This window comes from Danio rerio, chromosome 4 (assembly GCF_052040795.2).
Source record: "Danio rerio strain M-AB ecotype USA chromosome 4, GRCz13ab, whole genome shotgun sequence".
In the NCBI taxonomy this organism is placed as follows: Eukaryota; Metazoa; Chordata; class Actinopteri; order Cypriniformes; family Danionidae; genus Danio; species Danio rerio.
Window position 1 is genome coordinate 10,060,716 of NC_141024.2, and position 21,770 is coordinate 10,082,485.

Below are 21,770 nucleotides of genomic sequence, written 5' to 3' on the forward strand. Positions count from 1 at the left end.
GAGATGGCCGTCAAGTGAAATGACTTGCCTCAAAAGAACTTTAGATTTACTTACTGTTTCTTGTTACAAATTAGCATTGACACGTTGCATAGTGACAACATGCACCACTAAAAAAATATTTTGTGAACTATTATGTGACATTATTACATATAGTTATATCTTTTGTATATTCAGGCAGATTTCTGTAATATGTATACAATCAGTGTGGTTTGTCAGTGGGTACACAGAAATCAATATTCTCTCAGCATGACGATTGTATTTGCAGTAAATGAGCGTCATTAAAAGATAGCCATTTTCTTCTCTCTTGATTTGGTCATTTAGTTAGCAAGGTTTGGAATGTATTCGAATAAATTAAAGAGGCTCAATGAAGAATTCAGAAACTCTTATTATTAGTGACAACAGTGGACATTTAAGTGAATGGCAGATTCAAATCTATTGCTTGTGCTTAAGCTCGTGCACATAACGTACAAGAGACTGAGTAATGAACGTGATCCACTCAGGATAAATTCCAAATCACTCTTTGCTTAGAAGTAAATAAAACATACCTTTGCACAGTGATATACTTTTAAATAAAGTCCTGAATTTGTCCTCAGTGCTGAGAATGATGTTTAGGTCAGTGATTCTCAACCACGTTCCTGGAAGACCACCAACACCTCATGTTTTGGATGTCTCCTTTTTCTGTCACACCCATTACATGTATTTCAGTCTTCGCTAATGAGCTGATGATCTGAATCATCTGTGTTTGGTTACGGAGACATAGAAAATGTGCAAAGCTGGTGGTCCTCCTAGAACGTGGTTGAGAAACAGATGAATCAATGCAATTTAGATGAATAAATGCAATCTCACAGCAATTCGTTATGTAATGTAATTTTATATAGCGCATTTATTGTGTATGGCTATACACCCAAAGCGCTTCACAATCATGAAGGGGGTCTCTCCACATCACCACCAGTGTGCAGCATCCACTTGGATGATCCATTTGGTCGGCAGCCTCAGGATAACGGCACCAGTGTGCTCCCACACATCAGCTATTGGTGCAGTGGAGAGAGAGTGATAGAGCCAATTCAGTAGATGGGGATGATTAGGAGGCCATGATGGGTAAGGGCCGATGAGGGGAATTTGGCCAGGACACCGGGGTTATACCCCTACGAGAAGTGGCATGGGATTTTTTTATGACCACAGAGAGTCAGGACCTCGGTTTAACATTTTCACAATGTTTCGTTTTGAGTTAGTTATTTGTACTAATATACTAATAGTAATATAAATAATTCTTAGTAATATTAATATGTACCATTTCATTTATACATTTTAGTACAATTTGCTCAGGTTTAGGGTTGACGTTCAAATGAATTTATATGATTAGCCACTTTTCTGACAATACGTTAAATAGTTATGATTCCTCATGAGATTGGGCTCTATGAATATATAAATGTTCTGTGCTGTTTCATCTTAATAATAAAATTCCTTTATAGGTTTATTTTGTTGAACTTTTTAAGTAGTTCTTTGGATATGCTGAAATGTGTAAAGGAATAAACATGACCCCATACCTTTTCTCCACAGAAGAGTGATATATTATTGAATTAATCCCCACAGCCTGAGAGATGATCTTTAATAACAGACAAGTCAAATAATATTTTTGTGTACATTTTCTCATTTGAAAGCAAACATGTCCAAAAAGCTTGATCCTCAAATCACTTCGTCCAAAAAAAAAAAAAAAAAAAAGTCAACAACAGAAGAGAGAGCTCCTAAAAGTAGTAAACTAAATGAATATGGCTGCCACACCCTTCTTACACCAGTAATTATTAATTACATAATCGTGTTTAGGAGGGTAAATGAGTGAGGATTAGAGGAGGGGGAGAAAAACAGGGACAGATGAGGGAAGTACAATAATATTTTATGCAGATGGCTTATAAACAGTAGCACCCACATCTTTGTGCAAATTGACCAACCAGAGGAGAGACAAGTGTGAGGATTTTTCTCCTTAGTTGGCAGAGTTGAACTGTCAGTTAGATGTGTAAACCATAGCAACACCTACTGTTCCAGCTTACCAAACACAACAAAACCAGTCAAGCTAGTTACCATATAATGTTTGACACAATATAATCTCAGCATTTGGTTAATTAAATGGAGATCTTGGGAAATTTAAAATGACAACTCGAAAAACAAATTCAATATTCACAGTATATTCACTTCTTTTAGTAATTTGGTTGTACAGTAGACACCTTTTACTAGAAATGGGGTCATTAGGGTCAGGGTCACACTGCTGTTTAAGGCCAATAAACACTAGCTTGGTGTTTACCTATGTGCCATGTTATTACTTTTAGTTATAAACTCGCGTTGAAACAGATTTTTAATAACATAATGTTTAATCTGACTGTGTTAAAAGCCCTTAGGTAGCAAGTTTTGCTTGTATAGCTCTAAACTGAAAGCCTTGAAAAGACTCAAATTCCAAATGAATAATTGCACAATACATAACCAAAATGATCATGTCAAAGAAAAATATGTTCAATTCACAAATTGTCCAGCTTTAAATGACTGACTGATGCCGAGTTCTCATATACAAAAGGTAACAAATAAATGTATACCTACAACCCATAGTATTTCAAATCCCCTGTTTAAACAAATACAGTTATTCCACATACAGTCTTACTGAGCATTTGTTCATAATAGACAAAAAAAGGTCTGTTTGTAATTATGAAATTCTTAAATAACTGACTATGAACTAGTCCAAAGGTTATGCGTTTATAACTCACAAATCACAAGTTATACCATGGGGAAAAAAAAAGAGTAACTGTGTTCGTGTTAGGGAATTGGTTGATAATCGACAAATAAAATAACAAATATAAAGTAAGACACAATCTCACAGGGCATAAGACAAGTATATCTCACCTTATTCTCATACATTCTTCTTTTTCTCAATATATAACTCCATATATATCATATACATATAAAATTGAATGTAGTGATTGAAAATATCTATCTTTAATAAATTTTAGATGGCGGCAGTATTACCTCAAGGCCACACTTGTATTGTATTGGGAGAAGTTTTTTGTTTTTCTCCTAGTTTAGGGCAGATTGTCAGATCCTTTCTTACTTGAACATGTTGCGTTCACATGCCAAGTCCAGTTGCTGCAATTCATCTTATAATCATCACCATTAACATGGCTATCTACTGTTGAGTTGCAAGATGGCCGGTGAGCAAACTGTAAATTCTGGGCACTTGGAAGCATTGGCATTATTTACAGGAGAGGTTTCCGCTCTTTTCTTTTTCACCCAAGTTGACACTGCTTTCTAAATTCAGAAGTCTCTCTCCTGGAAGCAAGAAATGCACACAAATCCAGATGGTGAATATATTCCTAAAATTCCTCTGATAATGTGAAAGCAGTTTGTAGTGTTTGCCACACTTTCATCATCATCATTTGATTATAAAACATGGCATGTGAAAGAGATGGCTGCTTGCTGGCTATATAATTTATTGTGCAGAAGATCCATTTAAAACATGGCCAGTTTGATTTTCTAAGACCTGTAGCTGTAAATAGAAGATATTGCGCAGTAGGTCCACTCTCCCGTCCAGCATGTTATTTTTACACTTAGTAGGCTGCAAACTAGTAAGGAAATAGTGGATTTTGTTTGTGGGTGTTAAATCAGGGGTGCTTGGGAGAAAAAGAAATCTGTATTATATAATGGCTGTGCAGTGCTAACAAAGTGGGTTGGAATCTATGGCGTTAGACTTCGGGATAACTTTAAAATTGAATAGTACAATTTAATTATTTTGTGATGGCACTACATCCTGCATTTCAGCTCTCCTCAACTTTCTAGCAACTGCTTTAGTGCACGTTCAATGTTCATTCTGTGTCCAACCCGTGTCACCCCTAACTCTGCCAGATCGTCCTTGGTCAAGGCAGGCAGGTGTGCTCCTTCAATCTCATGCTCTAAAAAGCGTGCACGATGTTCCCCTAGTCCCACACTCTCTAGCCACTCTCCCACATCATACTTACTCCACAGTGCTAGGGGGCGCTGTCTGAACGGTCGCAGGGCCAGGAGAGGGGCTCCCAGTACCGGCGAGGGGCAGGGGGAGGCACATGGAGAAGGGGATGGAGAGCGGCTGCGGGCTCGAGCACTAGCACTCCTCATGACAAAACGAACCTCCTTGGGCTCCTGTGGCAAACTTAGGCTAGAAGACTTGAGGATTGTATGATGGTGGTGATGTGGGCCGAATGTACGGACAGGCCCCAATGGTTCACTCCGTTCTGGGGTGGCTCCAGGGCTTGGAGTCCTACGGGTCACTGGGTATCGGCTGCCAGGTCGGATTGTAAAGGTGGTGCCGTAACTCCTTTGTGAGATGGTGTGAAGCTCTCCTAAACTACTAAAAAGTCTAAGAAAGAACAAAATAAGAGTATAATAAGAGAGAGAAAGGACTAGTGGAAGCAAAAAGGTATACAAAGAAAGAGTTTTAACTGTGGTACTTTTGGGAAACTACTGGGAAACTAATGTAAGAGAAAAGGAAAGTGGATCCAATGCTAGAAGCATTGGGTTTGTGAAAATACTAATAGTGCTGAGCATGCAGTAAGAACTTAATGCAATAAAATGACAGTTAGAGCAGTTATTATAAAACTGGAGTCCTCAGAAATGGTATAAAGAAATGCATTAGTATATTGCAGTATTTCCACCACAGCATGCTTTTGGTATTCATTTTGTAAACATCCAAAACTTGCTGCAATAAACTCACCATTTATAAGGCAGCAATATAAACTAAATGTAAATTCAACATTGTTTCATTTGACTTTTTATTGAAAAGCTAATCGATTGTCCCTTAGTGGTACACTGAAAATTCCAGTTTCATTGCGCAAAGACAGACAGAAGCTGAAATGCCTCAGTTACTGCACAATGAACTACCATAAGCCTTTTAAGACAAGCCCACAGTAGCATTTGCAGCTTAACTAATGGCTGCAGTAAGGGGTTTAGTGAAAGTTAGTTAGACAAGGAGTTGTTTTTACCCACAGAGCTAAAAACCTACGATTTACTCTCTCCTCCATTCTCCTCACATCTGCAAGGACATACAGACACACAAATGTGTGTTATGGAAAGGCAGTTTAACCAGATGTGTGGCTAAGGGTGTCAAAAGTCAATTGGGTGTATTGCTAAATGATATTGACATTTGTGCAGTGTTTCATGCAGGTGTGCGTGTGCTTGCTAAAGTTGGCACAGTTTTGATCAGCTCTGTCCTACCTGGCACCTCCCACAGGCGATCTCCTGCCAGGGTCAAGTGGTGCTCCCATTGGTGGCTCCTCACCCAGTGAATGAGTGTCTTTGCTAAGCAACTCTGCCCCCATAGCAGCAGGCCGACTTTCATCTGATGACCCCATCTGGGCCCGGGGCTCCTCCCCCCACAGTTTGGAACGTCTTTGGAATAGGTAGCGTGGACGGCTGGGGCCTGTGCTGGGTGGGTGTGGAAGCAGCTCACTGTCTGATGACTGTTTAAGCAGTGGGTCCCTGAGATGGGCGGGGCGACCACGCCCCACCCCACAACGTGGTTTGCTTGCATGAGCGGAGTCTGTGCTCTCTGAAGACAAAGTGGACATGCTGGAGACTGTGGAAACAGTACTGGTGGTCTCCATATGAGGGTCTTCAACCCCAGAGTCTGCTGTTGAATCACTTGCTTTACCAGAGGAGGTCTTAGCAATGGATGGCCGTGACCCGCTAGGTGAAATGCTCAGAGTGGCTTTGGATGTTTCTTTAATTAGAAGGCCATTAGCAAAAGGTTGAGGCGGTGGAACCAGGCCTATTTTCCGAAGCTCCTCTCTGGTTTCCTCATCACTGGATGAGAGCAATGCAGGGGGAAGTGTCACTGTGTAGGGCTCCGCTTCCTCCTCTGAGCTCATAGTCATACTTCGAGCAGTCAGATTGGAAAGAGTAGGGGCAGGGGAAGGTAGAGTGGGTGGGACTGCTGGTGGGGTATGTTCTGTATCCATCAGCGCAGGTTGGATATTTTGCACCCCGGGTGGAGCGAGCGCCTCTTCAAGGCTTCTTCCAGACCCTGGGCTACCACTAGTCACTTGGCTGGCCGTTTCTGTGATGCTGACTGGTTCATCTCTCCAGGAATTAGATGGAGGAGCCTCAAGAGGAGCAGGTGGTGTTGCTCCTCCTTCTGTCTCGGGCCTTTCCACTGCTCTACCTTGAGTGGGCGAAGGTGTGGGCGAAGGTGTGGGGGTGGGTGTATTTCGGCCACTAAGTGCACGTTCTCGTGCAGCCAGTGCAAGTGCTAAAGGTGATGAAGGATCGAGTGGTCGACCTGTTAGAGGGTGTATAAAAGTTGTCCCCCCTGGTGGTGGGCCAGGAGAGAGCATTGGTGCAGGTGGAGGTAACTCAGCCAACTCATCCACTGAGTGAGACTGAGAGAGTAATGGAGTTGTCTGTGGCTCTGTTGCTCCCCCTTCTACAGACAGAAAAACGCTAGGCCTGCGTCGAGCCCCAGGAGGTGTGATCCTAGCTCGCTCAGAGAGAACCTGCTGTTGGAACTGCTCCGCCCGGCTGCTGTGAGGAATTCGTGAACCTCCCAATGGAGAAGGGTCTCGGCTAGAATGAGCAGCAGCTCCCTCCTCGACTGGTCCTTGTTTGACTAGTGGGCTCTTTCTACGCTGAGGTTTGGTGGGAGTATAGACAGCACTTAATCGACCTACATTAGCATACGGATTCTCCACAGGTGGTCCACGCCTACGACCACGCTCTGGAGGAACCGGTCCAGAGGTAGGCGTTTGCGGTCTTGTAATAGGGGTAGGCTCCACTGGCAAATGGCTGGTGTCCTGAAGAATGATCATGGAGCGTGTTTTTCGCTGGCGATCTGTTGTGACTGGGCCATGGATTTTCGGCTCTGCTCCTGGGCGGAAGCTTGAGCGACTCTGGTTGGCAGCACGTGAAGGGGGCGGAGGTGGAAGAAAGGATGGAGGTGGCCCTGAATCAAGGAAATAGGGAGTCGGAGGTGGTGGGGGAGCTGTCTGTGGAGGGGGTGGGATGCTATCTTGTCTAAAGCTGTCAGTCATTGAGGAACTTCTTGGAAAGCGATGCTCTCCGATCAGGGCTGAGATTCTATCATCCTCAGGAGCACCTATAAAACAATTCTCAGTGAGACTTGTTGTGAACAAGGATTAAATTGCTGTTGATAATTATATTTAAACAGCGTTTTTTTTTTTATATATGTGTCATTAGTTAATGCAAAGGGAAATTTAATGAGAATGTTAGTGTATGCATGTGCCGTCTGATACATTACCAAATGACTTGGTTCTTGACATCCCCCGAGGGAGCTGCATGTGACTTTTGTCTACAGCCAAAGATAATTCGCTTATTGGCAAACCCTGCCTTTCTAACAAAGACTAAAAAAGAACAACAAAAAACACACATAGTCAGATTTTGGCAAAACTTCAGATATTATCAGAACAATAAGCAAATCACAGTTTCTGATTAATCAGGTATTAAAGAAACGCACATAAAATGCAGTCACAGCTAATTCCATTTTCCAACCTAAAGACAATATGCATTATAAACAAAAGCTGATCAGCAGCCAGGATTTTTCTGGCACAATTTTGTTTACTGTTCTACAGTGGTGATGCATAACACTAGTAGTAGTACACTACGTTACAAATTGCCTACTGCAATATACTGTAAAACAAAGGCTTTGCATATTAGTGTTTTTTATTTATTTATTTTATTTTAGAAAATTTGATGTAAATCTATTTTTAATAATAAACTATAATTATATTTAAAATATTTAAATGGTGTATATATGATTTTTGTAATGTTGATTTAAAAGAACTTTTTATTTTTAAATGACATATGTTTATGTGTATCAGACTCACACTGATCTCAGCCTGTGTGATACGGCGACTTGTGGGTCTCTGTTTCACAGTGGCTGCTCTGGAGTCTGAATCCACTGGCCGCTGCCTCATCACTACAACCTGTTCCTTTGGCGAACTCAACATCTCATCCAACTTCTCTGTGAGGGATACACACAGATGCACACATGCACAGAAACACTTAATACACATTCTTAAGCTGCACTCTGGTCCGTCCTCAAAATCAAATCACAGAAGACCAAACACAATTACCTAATGCACTAGAAAACACACGTACGTATATCACAATGTGCTATATAAACACAGATTACATTACATTACACATGTTTATAATATACACTGTCTGTAAGAACACATTTATATTCACAAATACATCATAAAGCACATACTGTACATATGGTTTTTCTAAAATCCACAAATGAAAAACAAACACATACACTACTGGGTTTTAAATACAAATCTCAGGCAAAAAAAAGCACAAGCTAAAAAAAAGGTTAAACAAATCCATTCAGGACATCACATGCTAACCATAATATAAAACTAGTAAATGATATCAACGACGTGAGACTGTTTCCATATCTTACCTCCCCTCCTTCTCCTTGACGCTTGTGGACAAGAAGGACAAATCTATAGTTCCTGATATTGCTCATAGATGTGTGCACTTTTCATTAGAAATGAATGAGCAAAGCTATCACAGCACAATCACTCACACTCCCTTTCATAGCTGTATCATTTTCACAGAAAGAACAGACTTTAATTTGAATGCAGACTGTTGCTGGAAAAATTGATTGTGCCCTCGAATTTAATGATAGCAGCTGTTTAAACTTATCTGAGATCTAGCGTAATGCAAGAAGGTGTGCGTTTCCTTGTTTGTTTGCTTGCTTGTATGAGCATCTGTCTTACCCAGCTCCTCCAGTTCTGCAGTCATGCTTTTTGAGCGCAGGGTCAGGCTGGTGCTTGGGTCTCTCTTGGGAGGTGGTGGGGCTAATTATCAGAAGGAACAAGAAATGCAATATTTATAATGCAGCATTTTGCAGCAGTCCCTAGTTGTTCAAGTTCTTTAAAGGAACACTGTACATTTTTGAAAATAGGCTCATTTTATTATCATTAGCATCTCGCTGCAGAGTTTTGATCATTTTTTTCTGTTTAAAACTTGACTTTTCTGTAGTTATATTGCATTCTAGGGCTGATGGAAAATTAAAAGTTGCTATTTTATATGGCTAGAAACTATTCTTGTTGTGGTGTAATAATCAAGGAACTTTGCTGCTTTATTATGGTTGCAACAGGCTCAACTATTATGCAGCACCTGGAAATAATCCATATAGTCAAAATTAATAAAACACTTTAATCATTTTTAAGCAAAATGCTAATGCTCAAATCCAATTTATTGATCTAAAAATGCCCCCACCAACCCGCAAATCAGCAGAATGGACTAAATAATGGTGAAAACCAACTGTTTAAATCTAGGGGAGTTCTAAAATGAGCTTATTTTCACAAAAGTGGAGTGTTCCATTAAGTCCAGTTAAATAAAATTGCATTGTGTATGCATTAAAGTGAGTTGAGGGTAAGAACCTTTTTTGCGAACAACGTCTCCAGTGTCAGGTTTGCGTGTAACAGACACCACCTTCATTACTAGCCGACTTCCACCTTGCCGAATCAGTGATACCACCTGCCTATGTCCCACCTTTACTACGCTCACACCATTTACCTGAGAGGTGTGGGGAGAGATAAAGAAAGATGCAACACAAGTAGAAACCCAGCAGATGCACAAGAACATTCATCAGTCTAAAAAGTCAACATGAAATGTAAATTAATTTAGTGTATTTAAAAATGTTTTGGTAAATGACACATTTTTGCATGCTTCATTAAAATAAATTAATTGTACTTTAATCAAATGACAGACTTATCTTCTAATTTATGCAATTTATACAGTATAATCTCATTCATAAGTCCCCATGCAACATTGTTTCCCTACGTACATACATTTCACTCAGATGACTAACACAGAAGATGTATTGCTACTTTCATTACATTGCAATTTTAGACTTTTTTTTATTAATAAACCAACAACCAGACAACTAACACCCCTAGTGTTATTCAGGGATCTTATTAAATGTCCTTTTCCTATCTCCGCCATAAGTCATTTTGGTTTTTGGTAATTTCACTAGAATTAACTAAGCTGGCTTTAAACTTCTGAAACAAACTCCAAACTAATTTCACCTTGGCTTTATTTTGTTTGAGTTATTTAAGTATCAACGGGCTTTAATTTAGGCAGGTTTTTGAGTTTCATTCTGTGGTGGTAAACTGACTCTTTAAACATTTTTACCTCTATGAGGAAATCCCCTGTCCTTAATCCTGCCCTCCACGCCACTCCCTCCAGGTCCACTGACTCCAAGTATTGCAGTGCAGGAAAAGCAGGAGTAGGTGTGAACTCCTCTATGGGCGTCTCAGCTAATAAGAAAAAAACATCTATTTATAGCATCTGCGCAGTTTGAGGATTACATTCACTCTCATGTGCATGTGTGCATTTCAGACCTTTAGCTCCCCGAAGCACAAAGCCGAACCCTTCGCTGTCTCTCTTCTGCAACGTTGCACTTTTTTCTTCTATAACATAATCACTGTGCATTTACAGAAATCAATAGTGAGAGGTGCTGCACTTCCAAAATCCCACACTTGGAATAATCAGAATAAATATCAAGATTGAAAACACATAGTAGCACTCTACTCAATTAATTTTAATTGTATGCATGGTAAAAAAAAACACAGAAATTCTCAGAAAGACTAGATGATCTATGGCGTTTTCAAAATATGCAGCACGATGTATGTACTGTGTAGTGTATACAGTACCTGTAAGAGGTATAGTTGTCGTAGGAGCCAACAGTGTAGTGCCTGAATAGTCTCTTGGTGCGGTCTTCTCTTGTTTCTGAGAAACAGTCCACATCAATAACAATGATATCTGAACGTTATACAGCAGAATACTTTTATATTAAGCTTTTGTGCAGACTCTGAATTAGGATATTGGAAAAATCTGACATTAATAATCTGCGAAATAATCTGCAATTATTTTATTTTTCCGCAACATACATTTTAATATGAATACAATTTCACCAGATGACTTCATTAACTTTATGATGATCATTTTGTAGGGGAAAGAATCGTGCAAATTAAATCTAATAAACAAACTGAAAGTAAGTAATGGTTAGGGTTTGAATTAAAGCATAGATATATATAATAGAGCACAGATGAAATAAACAGTGCTTAAGGGTTTTCTGACCCTACATCGATGTGCAGCTCTATTCTGAATGCATGTGTGTGTGCACTGACCAAGTCGTGGGTCATACTGTCTCATCTGGACTTCCTCTACACAGTGAGCAGGAAACCAGCCAGTCCGTCCTTTTACTGAGCCTTCCCAGAATCCTCCTTCACCGATGCTTAGCACTAGTGGAGACATGAACAAATTGTTAAATGCTGGATTTGAATTGTTTTCCACAGTCAGATTAGTTTTTGTAGCTAGTTTTGTTTGTTGTTTCATTTTAGATCATAGTAGAACTGTAATGGTGAGTGACTATCATTTGCTTATCACTGGTGAGTCTTTATCATTTACTTTACCAAATGGTTTTGTTAATAAATATTATTGCTTCACCAATGTTCCAGTCTCAAAATTTTTTTACAGTTTTATATGTAAAAACAACTATAATATTTAAAATCTTAGGACTTTTATATATTTATAAACATTTGACCTGTTAAACCACCAAACATTTGCGTGAAAATCAATTCTTACACTAATTTAAACAGTTGGCAAAACAGTGTCTGTGCAAAACGTGAAATATGAGCTATGAAAACAAAATCTAGTGGAAATTATGCATAATTTCTAATCAATGCATTAAATTCCTTTGAAAAACATATAGTTTTTAACATTTTGTGTGTGATAATTGAATAAATTATCCCATTTATTATTCCACAATGTTCATAAGGAGGTTAAAAAAGGAAGAAATACAGAATTCTCCTTTATGCATGTATATTAACAACTAAATGTTGTCAGCAATTAAAGTCATTAGAAAGGAGAACGTTCATATTGTTTAACTCTTGAAAGTCGACAGGGTTTAAGTATTAGATGAAACTCTCATTCAGAAGGTGACTGATTACAGCATGAATGTAATGTGATCTTATTGCCTCTTGTCCCACAGAGAGGCTGACTGACTGACCTTTGACCCTCTCTCCTCGGTTGAGTGTGATCTCACCCTCGCCCTGTGGAGTGTGGGAGTTGATGGCGATGAAGGTTCGCCCGGGCACTGCACTGTACAGCCGCCGCTTGGGCCCTCGAGGCACCGCAGGAGGGCTCGGCTCTCTCTGTACAGGACTGCCAGGGCTGCGGACACATTAACAACCAGCCATGAGGTCAATGTCAGGTAATCAAACATTATTTTTACGAGTTCACCCTTACATCTAATCTTAAATGATGAATTTTGGCGTGCTATCTTCAAGGAGGGAGTATGGAATATACAATATAGCCCAACAGTAGAACTCTCCTCACATACCTAATTTATATAATGGATAGACTAGAATAAGGGTGAGGAGATTTAGGGGTGGAGGAGGGATGCCAGAAAACCTCTTAAGATGGTGAGGTGGCTGGATATTTATACGTGTCAAGTGCTGGTTAATGTGATCAACTGAATGGTGTGCATCTGTGCCGAAGGTTGACAGAATCATAATCATAATAATTTTACAGATATTATATCTCTTTTATCTTTAATATTATGTTCTGATAACATCTAATGTTCGAAATATTATAGAGCTATGCTATTATTGAAACGTTTGCTGTAATAAGTCAATCATTTGCTTCTGATTTGCAAAGATATCAGTATTACTGAACTTGATGACTTTACCTGAATTTTGACTTTGTCAACATCGAATGTCAGAGATCTTATTAGACATAATATAACATAATGACATAATTTTAGAGAAATATTTCAATGTTTATTTTAATAAGTCAGTCATTTGCATATGGTTTGCAAAGATATCATTATGACTCAACTTGATGACTTTACGTGACGTTTTAACTAATTATAATAATAGTTATAACAGTAATAAAATCACAGTATGTTCATATAAATTATATTATAGTACATATACAGTAACTTGAGATTATAAGTGTATATCAACCATGAATTAATGCATATTAATGCACCTGTATTTAAAGTATTAACATTATTATTACTTATTATCATATTTAAGATTATAATTACAATGACCAGTTATAATATGTAAGTAAAAACTAATTAAAACTATTAATACAAATTTACCAGAGTGATACTAAATGAACGCTGTTCCACAATTTCCACCTAAATGATCAGTTTTGGTATTAAACTTTGATCATAATGCATTTATTACACAGTAAAAAGGTTATGCATGATCTAATCCATTCCGTTTAAATTAAAACCAAAACATTAAATAAGAATAGGCTAAATGAAACCGATTTATTCTGGAAGTTGCATTCAAATGAGCTTGGATTTAACAGAAAAGCACGATGTGCCACTGAAAAAACTATTAATTTGGATTTACTACATTTTAATTTTCAGGTAAGTGGTTGCAAACAGTTTATATGGGCTAAATTTAAAAAATATGAAGTTGAACATTACTAGATTTAATTTGTTTGTTTAAATTCAGCCCATATAAATTGTTTGCAACAATTAATTACCTTAAAAAATGTAGTAAATGTAACGAATCATTTATTTTTCATTGTACACAAATAGTATTGGAGAAGCATCTCTCGTCACCTGAGGTGTCCTCCAGAGCGTGTGTGTCTCCTGAGGCTGCGTGTATGTGTGTGAGCAGCCTGCGGGCTCCGCTGAGACGGGACCGTGTCGTCAGGCTCCAGAGGCGGCAGGCTGCGCAGGGAGGGGGCTGGAGAGGGAGCCGTTAAAGTCTCATCCAGAGCGTTATCACTGGCCGATCGCATCAGAGAGCGACGTGGAGACACACAAACCGCACGCCGCCGGGACGAATAAGAAGGGGTCTCCCTGAAAGGCACTTTTATAGGAAGACAGGGACATAGTTATGCACACCACAACATAAAAAACACACAGAGCTACACTGAAAAAATGTCTCATTTGATTTACTATATTTTTGAATGTAGGTGGTTGCAAACAATTGAAATGGACTGAATGTAAACAAAAATAAATAAATTAATTAATTAATTTGTTTTGTTTAAACCAGCTCATATAAATTGTTTGCAAGCACTTACTCCAAAAAAATTGAATAAATCCAATGTATACATTCTTTCAGTGTATATTACTATAATGTTGGGACCCACTTTATATGAACTGTCTTTAAGTACCATGTATTAACATTTAAATTAATCGTTTGATACAATGCAATTATTGTGCGCATATTTGAGTACATTCCTGGGATAACACCTGTAATTAAACTGTCACTAACCTTAACCACATCCCACCTCACTTGCAACAAAAGGGGAGTACAACAAAAGCACAATAAGTGCATTGCACCTAACAATTACATTTTTTGCAACTACATTGTAGTTAAAGACACCCAATATTAACTGGGACCTACTGTTGTAATATTCTAAACCAATGATAAAAATCTAGGAAAATCTCCATGCTTGTAATATAAAACCATGTAAATTTGTGGGAGATAACAGACATGCACGTGACAAACGATTAATACCACACACACACACACACACACACACACACACACACACACACATACATACCAATTATGAAAAAAGAAATAAGTACTTTGGACTGTAGTTTGGCTCTTACTACTGAAAATAAGATTTATTTAGATAGATGTATCTTTTATATATATATTTACATCATTAAACCAAGAGCCATTTGAAAACTGCAGTCATTTAAAAAAAAAATTTAAGATTTAATTTTGCATTTACTATGATAGGACAATACAGGAAGAGAATGGAAATGATGGCGTACACCCGCAGTACAGTTGCACTATTTATCAATTTTTTTATCCAATTGTTTAGTATGCAGTTTCTCATTGCTGGGTTGTGGCTAGAGGGGTATCCGCGTGTAAAACACATGCTAGAGTAATTGGTGAGTCATTCCGCTGTGGTGACCCCTGATAAATCAGAAGGATAGTGAGTGAGTGAGCGTTTAATATGCAGTTTTGTTGGATCAAATCGATACAGGTGCTCATAGATGTGAGTGAACTCAATCAGAATTTAGAAAAGAAGAAAGCATTTTAATGTTCAAATAGTGCAATGCCATTTACCAGGAAAGTTATCAAAAAACCTCAGCAACATTAAATGACCCACTAGACCAGAGTGCCCTCTGTAATGGATTCCTGAAGAATCCTATCAGTTGTGAATAAAACCCATTTTCGCCTGTCGAATGGATCAGGAAACTCTCCAGGAGGCTGGCATGGATGTGTTCAAGACTATCATGAAGAAACGGACTAGCAGAACAGATTAAACTTTATCAGGCTGAGATGGAGACCAGTCACTCATAATGGGAAACCTAGCACCTCATCTGTGAACCCCGGTGTAAGAACGGCTGCCGTTTAAGCTTTTGTAATACATTCAATTAATTTGAATTGAAATATAGGGGTCATTTTGAAAAACATTAAAGGCTGCATGTTTTTAATGGTTCACGCTTTATGGATGTAAATATAAAGAGGTCTCATCAATCAAATAAATAACAGTGATTTTGTCAGTGTCAGTTTGTGATAGTTGTGAGTTAGTTGCTGTTTTTGTCCCTGCATATTGTTTTTTTTTTCTTTGCTAAATTTAAGTATGGTACGTTCTTGGTTTCCCAGCATGCTCTAAGTATATCTGTAGCTGAGAAATATAAATATGTAATGTCAAATATGAAATATTGTTGAGAATGGAGTGACGGTTGACAACTAAGTGACTCATGCACAACTATCACAACAGGTGAAAAACAAGCACTTATGTAGAAGAAGTCTTGAAGAAGTCTTGAAAAATTCACTATAAGAATATTATTCTTATTTTCACATATATCTTACAGGCTATACAAGGAAATCTAATGAAAAATTATTAAAGGGATAGTTCACCAAATATACAGATTTTTCATCATTTACTCAAAACCAATTTATTTGAGTTTCTTCTTTCTTCTGTTGAAAACAACAGAAAATATGCAGTTAATATGAAGTTTTGTTAGATCAAATCGATACAAATGATCAAAGATATTTCATAAGGAAATAAGGAAATTTTATGAAAAATATGAGGAATTCTGAATGAAAAATATAACAACTTTCTTATGGAAATCTTAAGAAAAATTGTCTCATTAAGTGAAGTTTAATTCTAAAGCAATTTCGTGAGGAGCACTTGATTATGATTGTCCATGGCTGGTCCCGCATTAGCAAACCAACACATGATTCACCATCAGATGATTCCTAACTCACTAGAAATAATCAGAGCTTCTTACATCAGTATCTTCGTCTTAAAGAGTACCCCCTTCCACCTTTACTCCTCCCTTATTTTCTAAATTGGGTGACATGGCGGCCCAGTGATTAGCATTGTTGCCTCACAGACAGAATGTCACTGGTTAAAAATCCTTACTGGACCAGTCAACGTTTCTCTGCGGAGTTTGCATGTTCTCCCCATGTTTGCGTTCATTTCCCCCAGGTTTCCTCTCACTTCCAAAACATGTGATAATTGACCATAGCAAATTGGCACTATAGACAAGCTCTTAGTAAGCAGTAGCTATCCCTATAATCTGTCATTTGCCATTAACAAATTCATCGAGATCTAACTGAGCTTAAACTCCCCTCTCGCCCTGCTCACAGTGAACTCTTGAAAGGCAAAGTTCAAAAATTACAAAACCAATTTATTTGAGTTTTTTCTTCTGTTATATTTTTTTCTGAAGATATTTAAAAGAATGCTAGTTTCTTGCACTCATTGACTTCCATATTATTTTTCCCCTACCATGGAAGTCAATGGATGCAAGAAACCAGCATTTTTCTAAATATCTTCCTTTGTGTTTAACTAAAGAAAGAAACTCAAAAGGGTTAAAACCACATGAGAGTAAATTGTGAACTATCACTTAATGGATTAATCTAAATTGCGGATCTGTTTCAATAAGTGAAGTTTATGTCTAATCTAATTTCAAGAGGATCTTGTGCTTATGATTGCTTGCGGCTGGTCCCGCATTATTCAATTTATGATTCACCAATCAGATGATTCCTAAGCCACTATAAATACCCTAAGTTCCATATAACAGCCATCTTTGTTGTAAAGAATATCCCCTTCCACCCCTACTCCTCCTCTTTCCTAGATGGGTGGCACGGTGGCCCAGTGGTTAGCACTGTTGCCTCACAGCAAGAATGTCACTGGTTTTAGTCCTTACCAAGCCAGTCGACGTTTCTGTGCAGGTTTTACATGTTCTCCCTGTGCTCACGTGGGTTTTCCCGGGTTCCCCGGTTTCATCCCACCGTCCAAAAACATGCGACTTAAATTAAGCACTATAGACACCCAGCCAATTCAGCACTATAGACATTCTCCTTGTAAGTAGTTATCTCTTACGAGCAATCACTATCTGTTCATTAGCTACTACAGCAGGAGAGTTCTTGAGATCTACCTAAGCTCAAACTCCCCTCTTGCCTTCCAAAAAGTTGGGCCCCAGGCTCGAGGATCTTATGAACTCAGGGCTCTCTCCCGGGATAGCGTGCCAAACAAGCTTTATAATCAATCATCAGCTAAGTGTGAACTCTTGAAACGCTTTATCGATTAGGAAGGATGCTTTCATTCTTATTATTCAGCTGGTTTTACTATACTGAACAAAATGGATGATGTGACCTCTTTAAAGATCTAATTTAGTATCTAGATAAAAATCAATGCTGCAGGTGTACAGAACCACAACACGTAGGGTTAAAATAAAACTGCAAAAACTTCAAATAAACACAGACACACACACACAAAGTGGGTGTGAGGAAGAAGTTGCAATGATGAGTGGCTCAAATACATCATGAAGACCAAACGGAGAGATGATCAGCACATGAAACACACTCAGATTACACTGAAATTACAAACAGATGACTCACAGATTACATCACACAGAGCATGACTGAGATTTACAAAGAGAAACACACACAAATCGTAGAGAGATTAGCCCACATACACTGCTATGACAGAGTTTGCATCACTTATTCTTAAATTAGAAATCTAGATTGACTGTCTGAAATTTAACAAAACTATGCTATTATCCTTTTATGGTTTTTGTGTGTTGCACACTATGATGAAGTTACAAGATCCATGCAGCTTGATGTAATAAAATGCTGTCATTTCTGCTTTTACTACTCTGAAAGGAGCACTTGTGCCACATCCACTAGATTAAATAATAAATTGAGGCTTTATCTGAAGTGATACCCAGTAATGGATTTAAATCAGAGTGAACAGTCTAGCCCGCTAAAGCATGTATTGGTGTTGTGTTGCTGTGCAGATTAAAATAGACCCAAGATTTTCAATGCCTGAAGCCTCAAGTGGTTCAAACTCACCAACATCTGAGGTTTTATGGATCTTTATGATTTCTGCCAAGTCAAAGTTCCCTGCGATGATAGCAACCTGCCAGAAACAAAGTGTACAATATGTTGAGCGTTTATTTTGAGGAATCGTAAAAGAGCAAGTGCTGGGCCTTGAGACGCGCTACCTGAAATGCTGTTTGGTTGTTGTAGTTTTTGATTTCTTTATTTGCTCCTCGAAACAGGAGAACTCTAGCACAGCCTTCCTGTAAATATGAAAAAAAAACAAAAGAAACAGCAGAGGAAAAAATGAGAGGAGGTTATAGTTATAGCACTGTGCAAACGTGTAGGTTTCGTATATGATTTGATTTCCAGCTAAGTTTAATAACTATATACAGTACAGTTGCAGCAAAGTCCTAGCTTATGGCGTACTGTTAGGTACTGTATACTGAGTTTATCTACTTAAGTGAAACAGAAATTGGCCAGTTATGAAATCAATTAATAATTAAAGCTGCAAGCAGCGATGATAGGGACCTCGCACCCGGGCTCACCGCCGCCCGGTGGTCTCAGGATGACAGAGAACAGCGAACAGTAATAATTTAAGCCGATATATTTAAAAAATCTGAGAAAATCACCGATTTATGTCAAACCTCCTCCTCTCAGCAGGTGGCGCTATGACTGTGACTCAAGATTGGCATGTAGATGTCACCAGGAGAGGAATCTTATCAACCATGTGAAGTTTCAGGCAGATCGAACATTGTTTAGCTGAGTTATAAGCCAAACTGCCTTTTGTCAGCAGGTGGCGCTACGACAGACTCAACGTTGTTATGTAGATGTGTTCAGGAGAGGACTTTTATCAACCATGTGAACTTTCAGGCAGATCGGACTTTGTGTGGTTGAGTTATAATGCAAACTACCATCTGCCAGCAGGTGGCGCTATAACTGTGACTTAAGATTGGCATGTAGATGCCTTCAGTAATGGAATTTAATCAACCATGTGAAGTTTCAGGCAGATCGGATGTTGTTTGGCTGAGTTATAAGCCTATCTACCTTCTGCCAGCAGGTGGCGTTATGACTGACTCATTACTGTTTTGGGGATGTGTTCAGAAGAGGACGTTTATGAGCCATGTGAAGTTTCAGGCTGATCTGATTTTGTGTGGTTGAGATATAAGGACTTCCTGTTCCACGGCGAAGTGTTGAGGTTTGTCATGCCGCCACGGACACGCCCCTCTGCGAAAACTCTAGATCTTGACAATATATCATCACTTAAGCTTTCAGATAACAACCCACCAAACTTGGTGCTGATACAAAAAAAATAGTGGGAGGAGTTTATTACTCTGTAAATCATGACATTTCCTGTGGCCAGCAGGTGGCGCTGTAACTGTATTTGGATATCGGCATGTAAACGTGTTCTGGTCTGGACTCTTATTAAACATGTGAATTTTGAGGCAGATCGGATAATGCATGCCTAAGTTATAATGACTTCCCGTTTTGTGGCGAATCGTCAAAGTTTGCGGGGCCGCCACGGACACGCCCATCGACAAAAACTATAAAGCTCCGCAATTTAACATCGCCAAGGCCTTTAGATGACAAAACCCAATTTTGGTGTCGATAGCATAAAATCCCTAGGAGGAGTTCGTTAAAATACAACGCCTGAAAATGGCAAAAATGCCACTTATTTGCAGCAGGAAGTTAAAAATATCCGACTTCCTGTTGGGTTTGAGATATAGCTCCAAGAGACTTTTTCGTATGTTTTGGCGTGTTTGAGGTGTGTGCCAATTTTCGCGCATGTGCGTGATTCGTAGATCAGGGGCTCGTCCGTTTAATTTTTCTAGGTGGCGCTGTCGAGTCATTTTGCCACGCCCACTTCAATATTGTTATGTAGATGTGTTCAAGAGATGACGTATATCAACCATATGAAGTTTCAGGCTGATCAGACTTTGTGTGGTTGAGTTATGAGGACTTCCTGTTCCATGGCGAAGCGTTGAGGTTTGTCATGCCGCCACGGACACGCCCCTCTGCAAAAACTCTAGATCTTTACAATATATCACCGATAGAGCTTTCAGATGACACCACTCAAATTTGGTGCTGATACGAAAAAATTTGTGGGAGGAGTTTGTTACAGGGTAAAACATGTCATTTCCTGTGGCCAGCAGGTGGTGCTATAACTGTAACTGGATATTGACATGTAAACATGTTCAGGTCAGGACTGTTATTAAAGGTGTGAATTTTGAGGCAGATCGGATAATGCATGCCTGAGTTATAACGACTTCCTGTTTTGTGGCGAATCGTCAAAGTTTGCGAGGCCGCCACGGACACGCCCATCGACGAAAACTCTAAAGCTTCGCAATTTAACATCGCCAAGGCCTTTAGATGATAAAACCCAATTTTGGTGTCGATCGGATAAAATCCCTAGGAGGAGTTCGTTAAAATACAACGCCTGGAAATGGCAAAAACGCCACTTTTTCGCCGCAGGAAGTCAAAAATATCCGACTTCCTGTTGGGTTTGAGATATGGCTCCAAGAGACTTTTTCGTATGTTTTGGCGTGTTTGAGGTGTGTGCCAATTTTCGTGCATGTGCGTGATTCGTGTATCGGGGGCTTGTCCGTTTAATTTTTCTAGGTGGCGCTGTCGAGTCATTTTGCCACGCCCACTTCCGAGACCCATATCAACCTGCTATTTACACCGCGATTGGTGTGTGTGCAAAATTTCATGAGTTTTCGGGCATGTTTAGACCCTCAAAAGTGCCCCGATAGGGGGCGGAATAATAATAATAATAATAATTAAAGCTGCAAGCAGCGATGATAGGGACCTCGCACCCAGGCTCACCGCCGCCCGGTAGCCTCAGGATAACAGAGAACAGCGAACAATATTAATTTCAGCCGATATATATAAAGAACCTGAGAAAAATCACAGATTTATGCAAAACTTCCTCCTGTCAGCAGGTGGCGCTATAACTGTGACTCAAGATTGGCATGTAGATGTCTTTAGGAGAGGCATCTCATCTAACCTGTGAATTTTCAGGCAGATCGGACATTGTTTGGCTGAGTTATAAGCCAAACTACCTTCTGCTATCAGGTGGCGCTATGACTGTGACTCAATATTGTTATGTGAATGTGTTCAGGGGAGGACTTTTATCAACCATGTGAAGTTTCAGGCTGATCGGACTTTGTGTGGTTGAGTTATGAGGACTTCCTGTTCCATGGCGAAGCGTTGAGGTTTGTCATGCTGCCACAGACACGCCCTTCTGTGAAAATTTCAGACCCTAACAAAATGTAATTGCTAGAACTTTCAGATAACAACCAACCAAACTTGGAGCTGATACGAAAAATTTTGTGGGAGGAGTTTATTACTCTGTAAATCATGACATTTCTTGTGGCCAGCAGGTGGCGCTGTAACTGTATCTGGATATTGGCATGTAAATGTGTTCAGGTCAGGACTCTTATTAAACATGTGAATTTTGAG

General features: G+C 39.1%; 2 protein-coding genes across 56 annotated transcripts in view; one reads left to right on the forward strand and one right to left on the reverse strand.

Moving 5' to 3' along the window:
* LOC147844634 (uncharacterized) overlaps positions 1-21,770 on the forward strand; it is a 50,153-nt gene that overhangs the window by 4,315 nt on the left and 24,068 nt on the right. For 24 of the 30 annotated variants that reach the window (XR_015942380.1, XR_015482644.2, XR_015942385.1 and 21 more), the window contains exon 3: positions 12,038-12,259. The gene's annotated coding sequence lies outside the window, so the exon portion shown is untranslated. Of the gene's footprint in view, positions 1-7,903; positions 7,993-12,037; positions 12,260-13,603; positions 15,545-21,770 lie in introns of those variants that run through there. The other 6 variants (XR_015942388.1, XR_015942389.1, XR_015942396.1 and 3 more) reach the window with 2 other exon arrangements.
* The window catches only part of shank3b (SH3 and multiple ankyrin repeat domains 3b), a 38,995-nt gene continuing 18,773 nt past the window's right edge, over positions 1,549-21,770 (reverse strand). For 4 of the 26 annotated variants that reach the window (XM_087247978.2, XM_087247981.2, XM_087247979.2 and 1 more), the window contains exons 9-24: positions 18,494-18,571; positions 18,342-18,408; positions 13,628-13,880; positions 12,056-12,219; positions 11,175-11,288; positions 10,698-10,773; positions 10,386-10,468; positions 10,177-10,301; positions 9,423-9,558; positions 8,754-8,834; positions 8,435-8,455; positions 7,854-7,990; positions 7,268-7,370; positions 5,230-7,105; positions 3,999-4,375; positions 1,549-3,312 (exon numbers count right to left, since the gene is read on the reverse strand). In XM_087247978.2, the coding sequence (XP_087104104.1) occupies positions 3,236-3,312; positions 3,999-4,375; positions 5,230-7,105; positions 7,268-7,370; positions 7,854-7,990; positions 8,435-8,455; positions 8,754-8,834; positions 9,423-9,558; positions 10,177-10,301; positions 10,386-10,468; positions 10,698-10,773; positions 11,175-11,288; positions 12,056-12,219; positions 13,628-13,880; positions 18,342-18,408; positions 18,494-18,571 (3,768 nt within the window). In that variant the 3' untranslated portion in view covers positions 1,549-3,235. Of the gene's footprint in view, positions 4,376-4,997; positions 5,048-5,229; positions 7,106-7,267; positions 7,371-7,853; positions 7,991-8,434; positions 8,456-8,753; positions 8,835-9,422; positions 9,559-10,176; positions 10,302-10,385; positions 10,469-10,697; positions 10,774-11,174; positions 11,289-12,055; positions 12,220-13,627; positions 13,881-18,341; positions 18,409-18,493; positions 18,572-21,770 lie in introns of all 26 variants that reach the window. The other 22 variants (XM_087247968.2, XM_087247969.2, XM_087247967.2 and 19 more) reach the window with 12 other exon arrangements.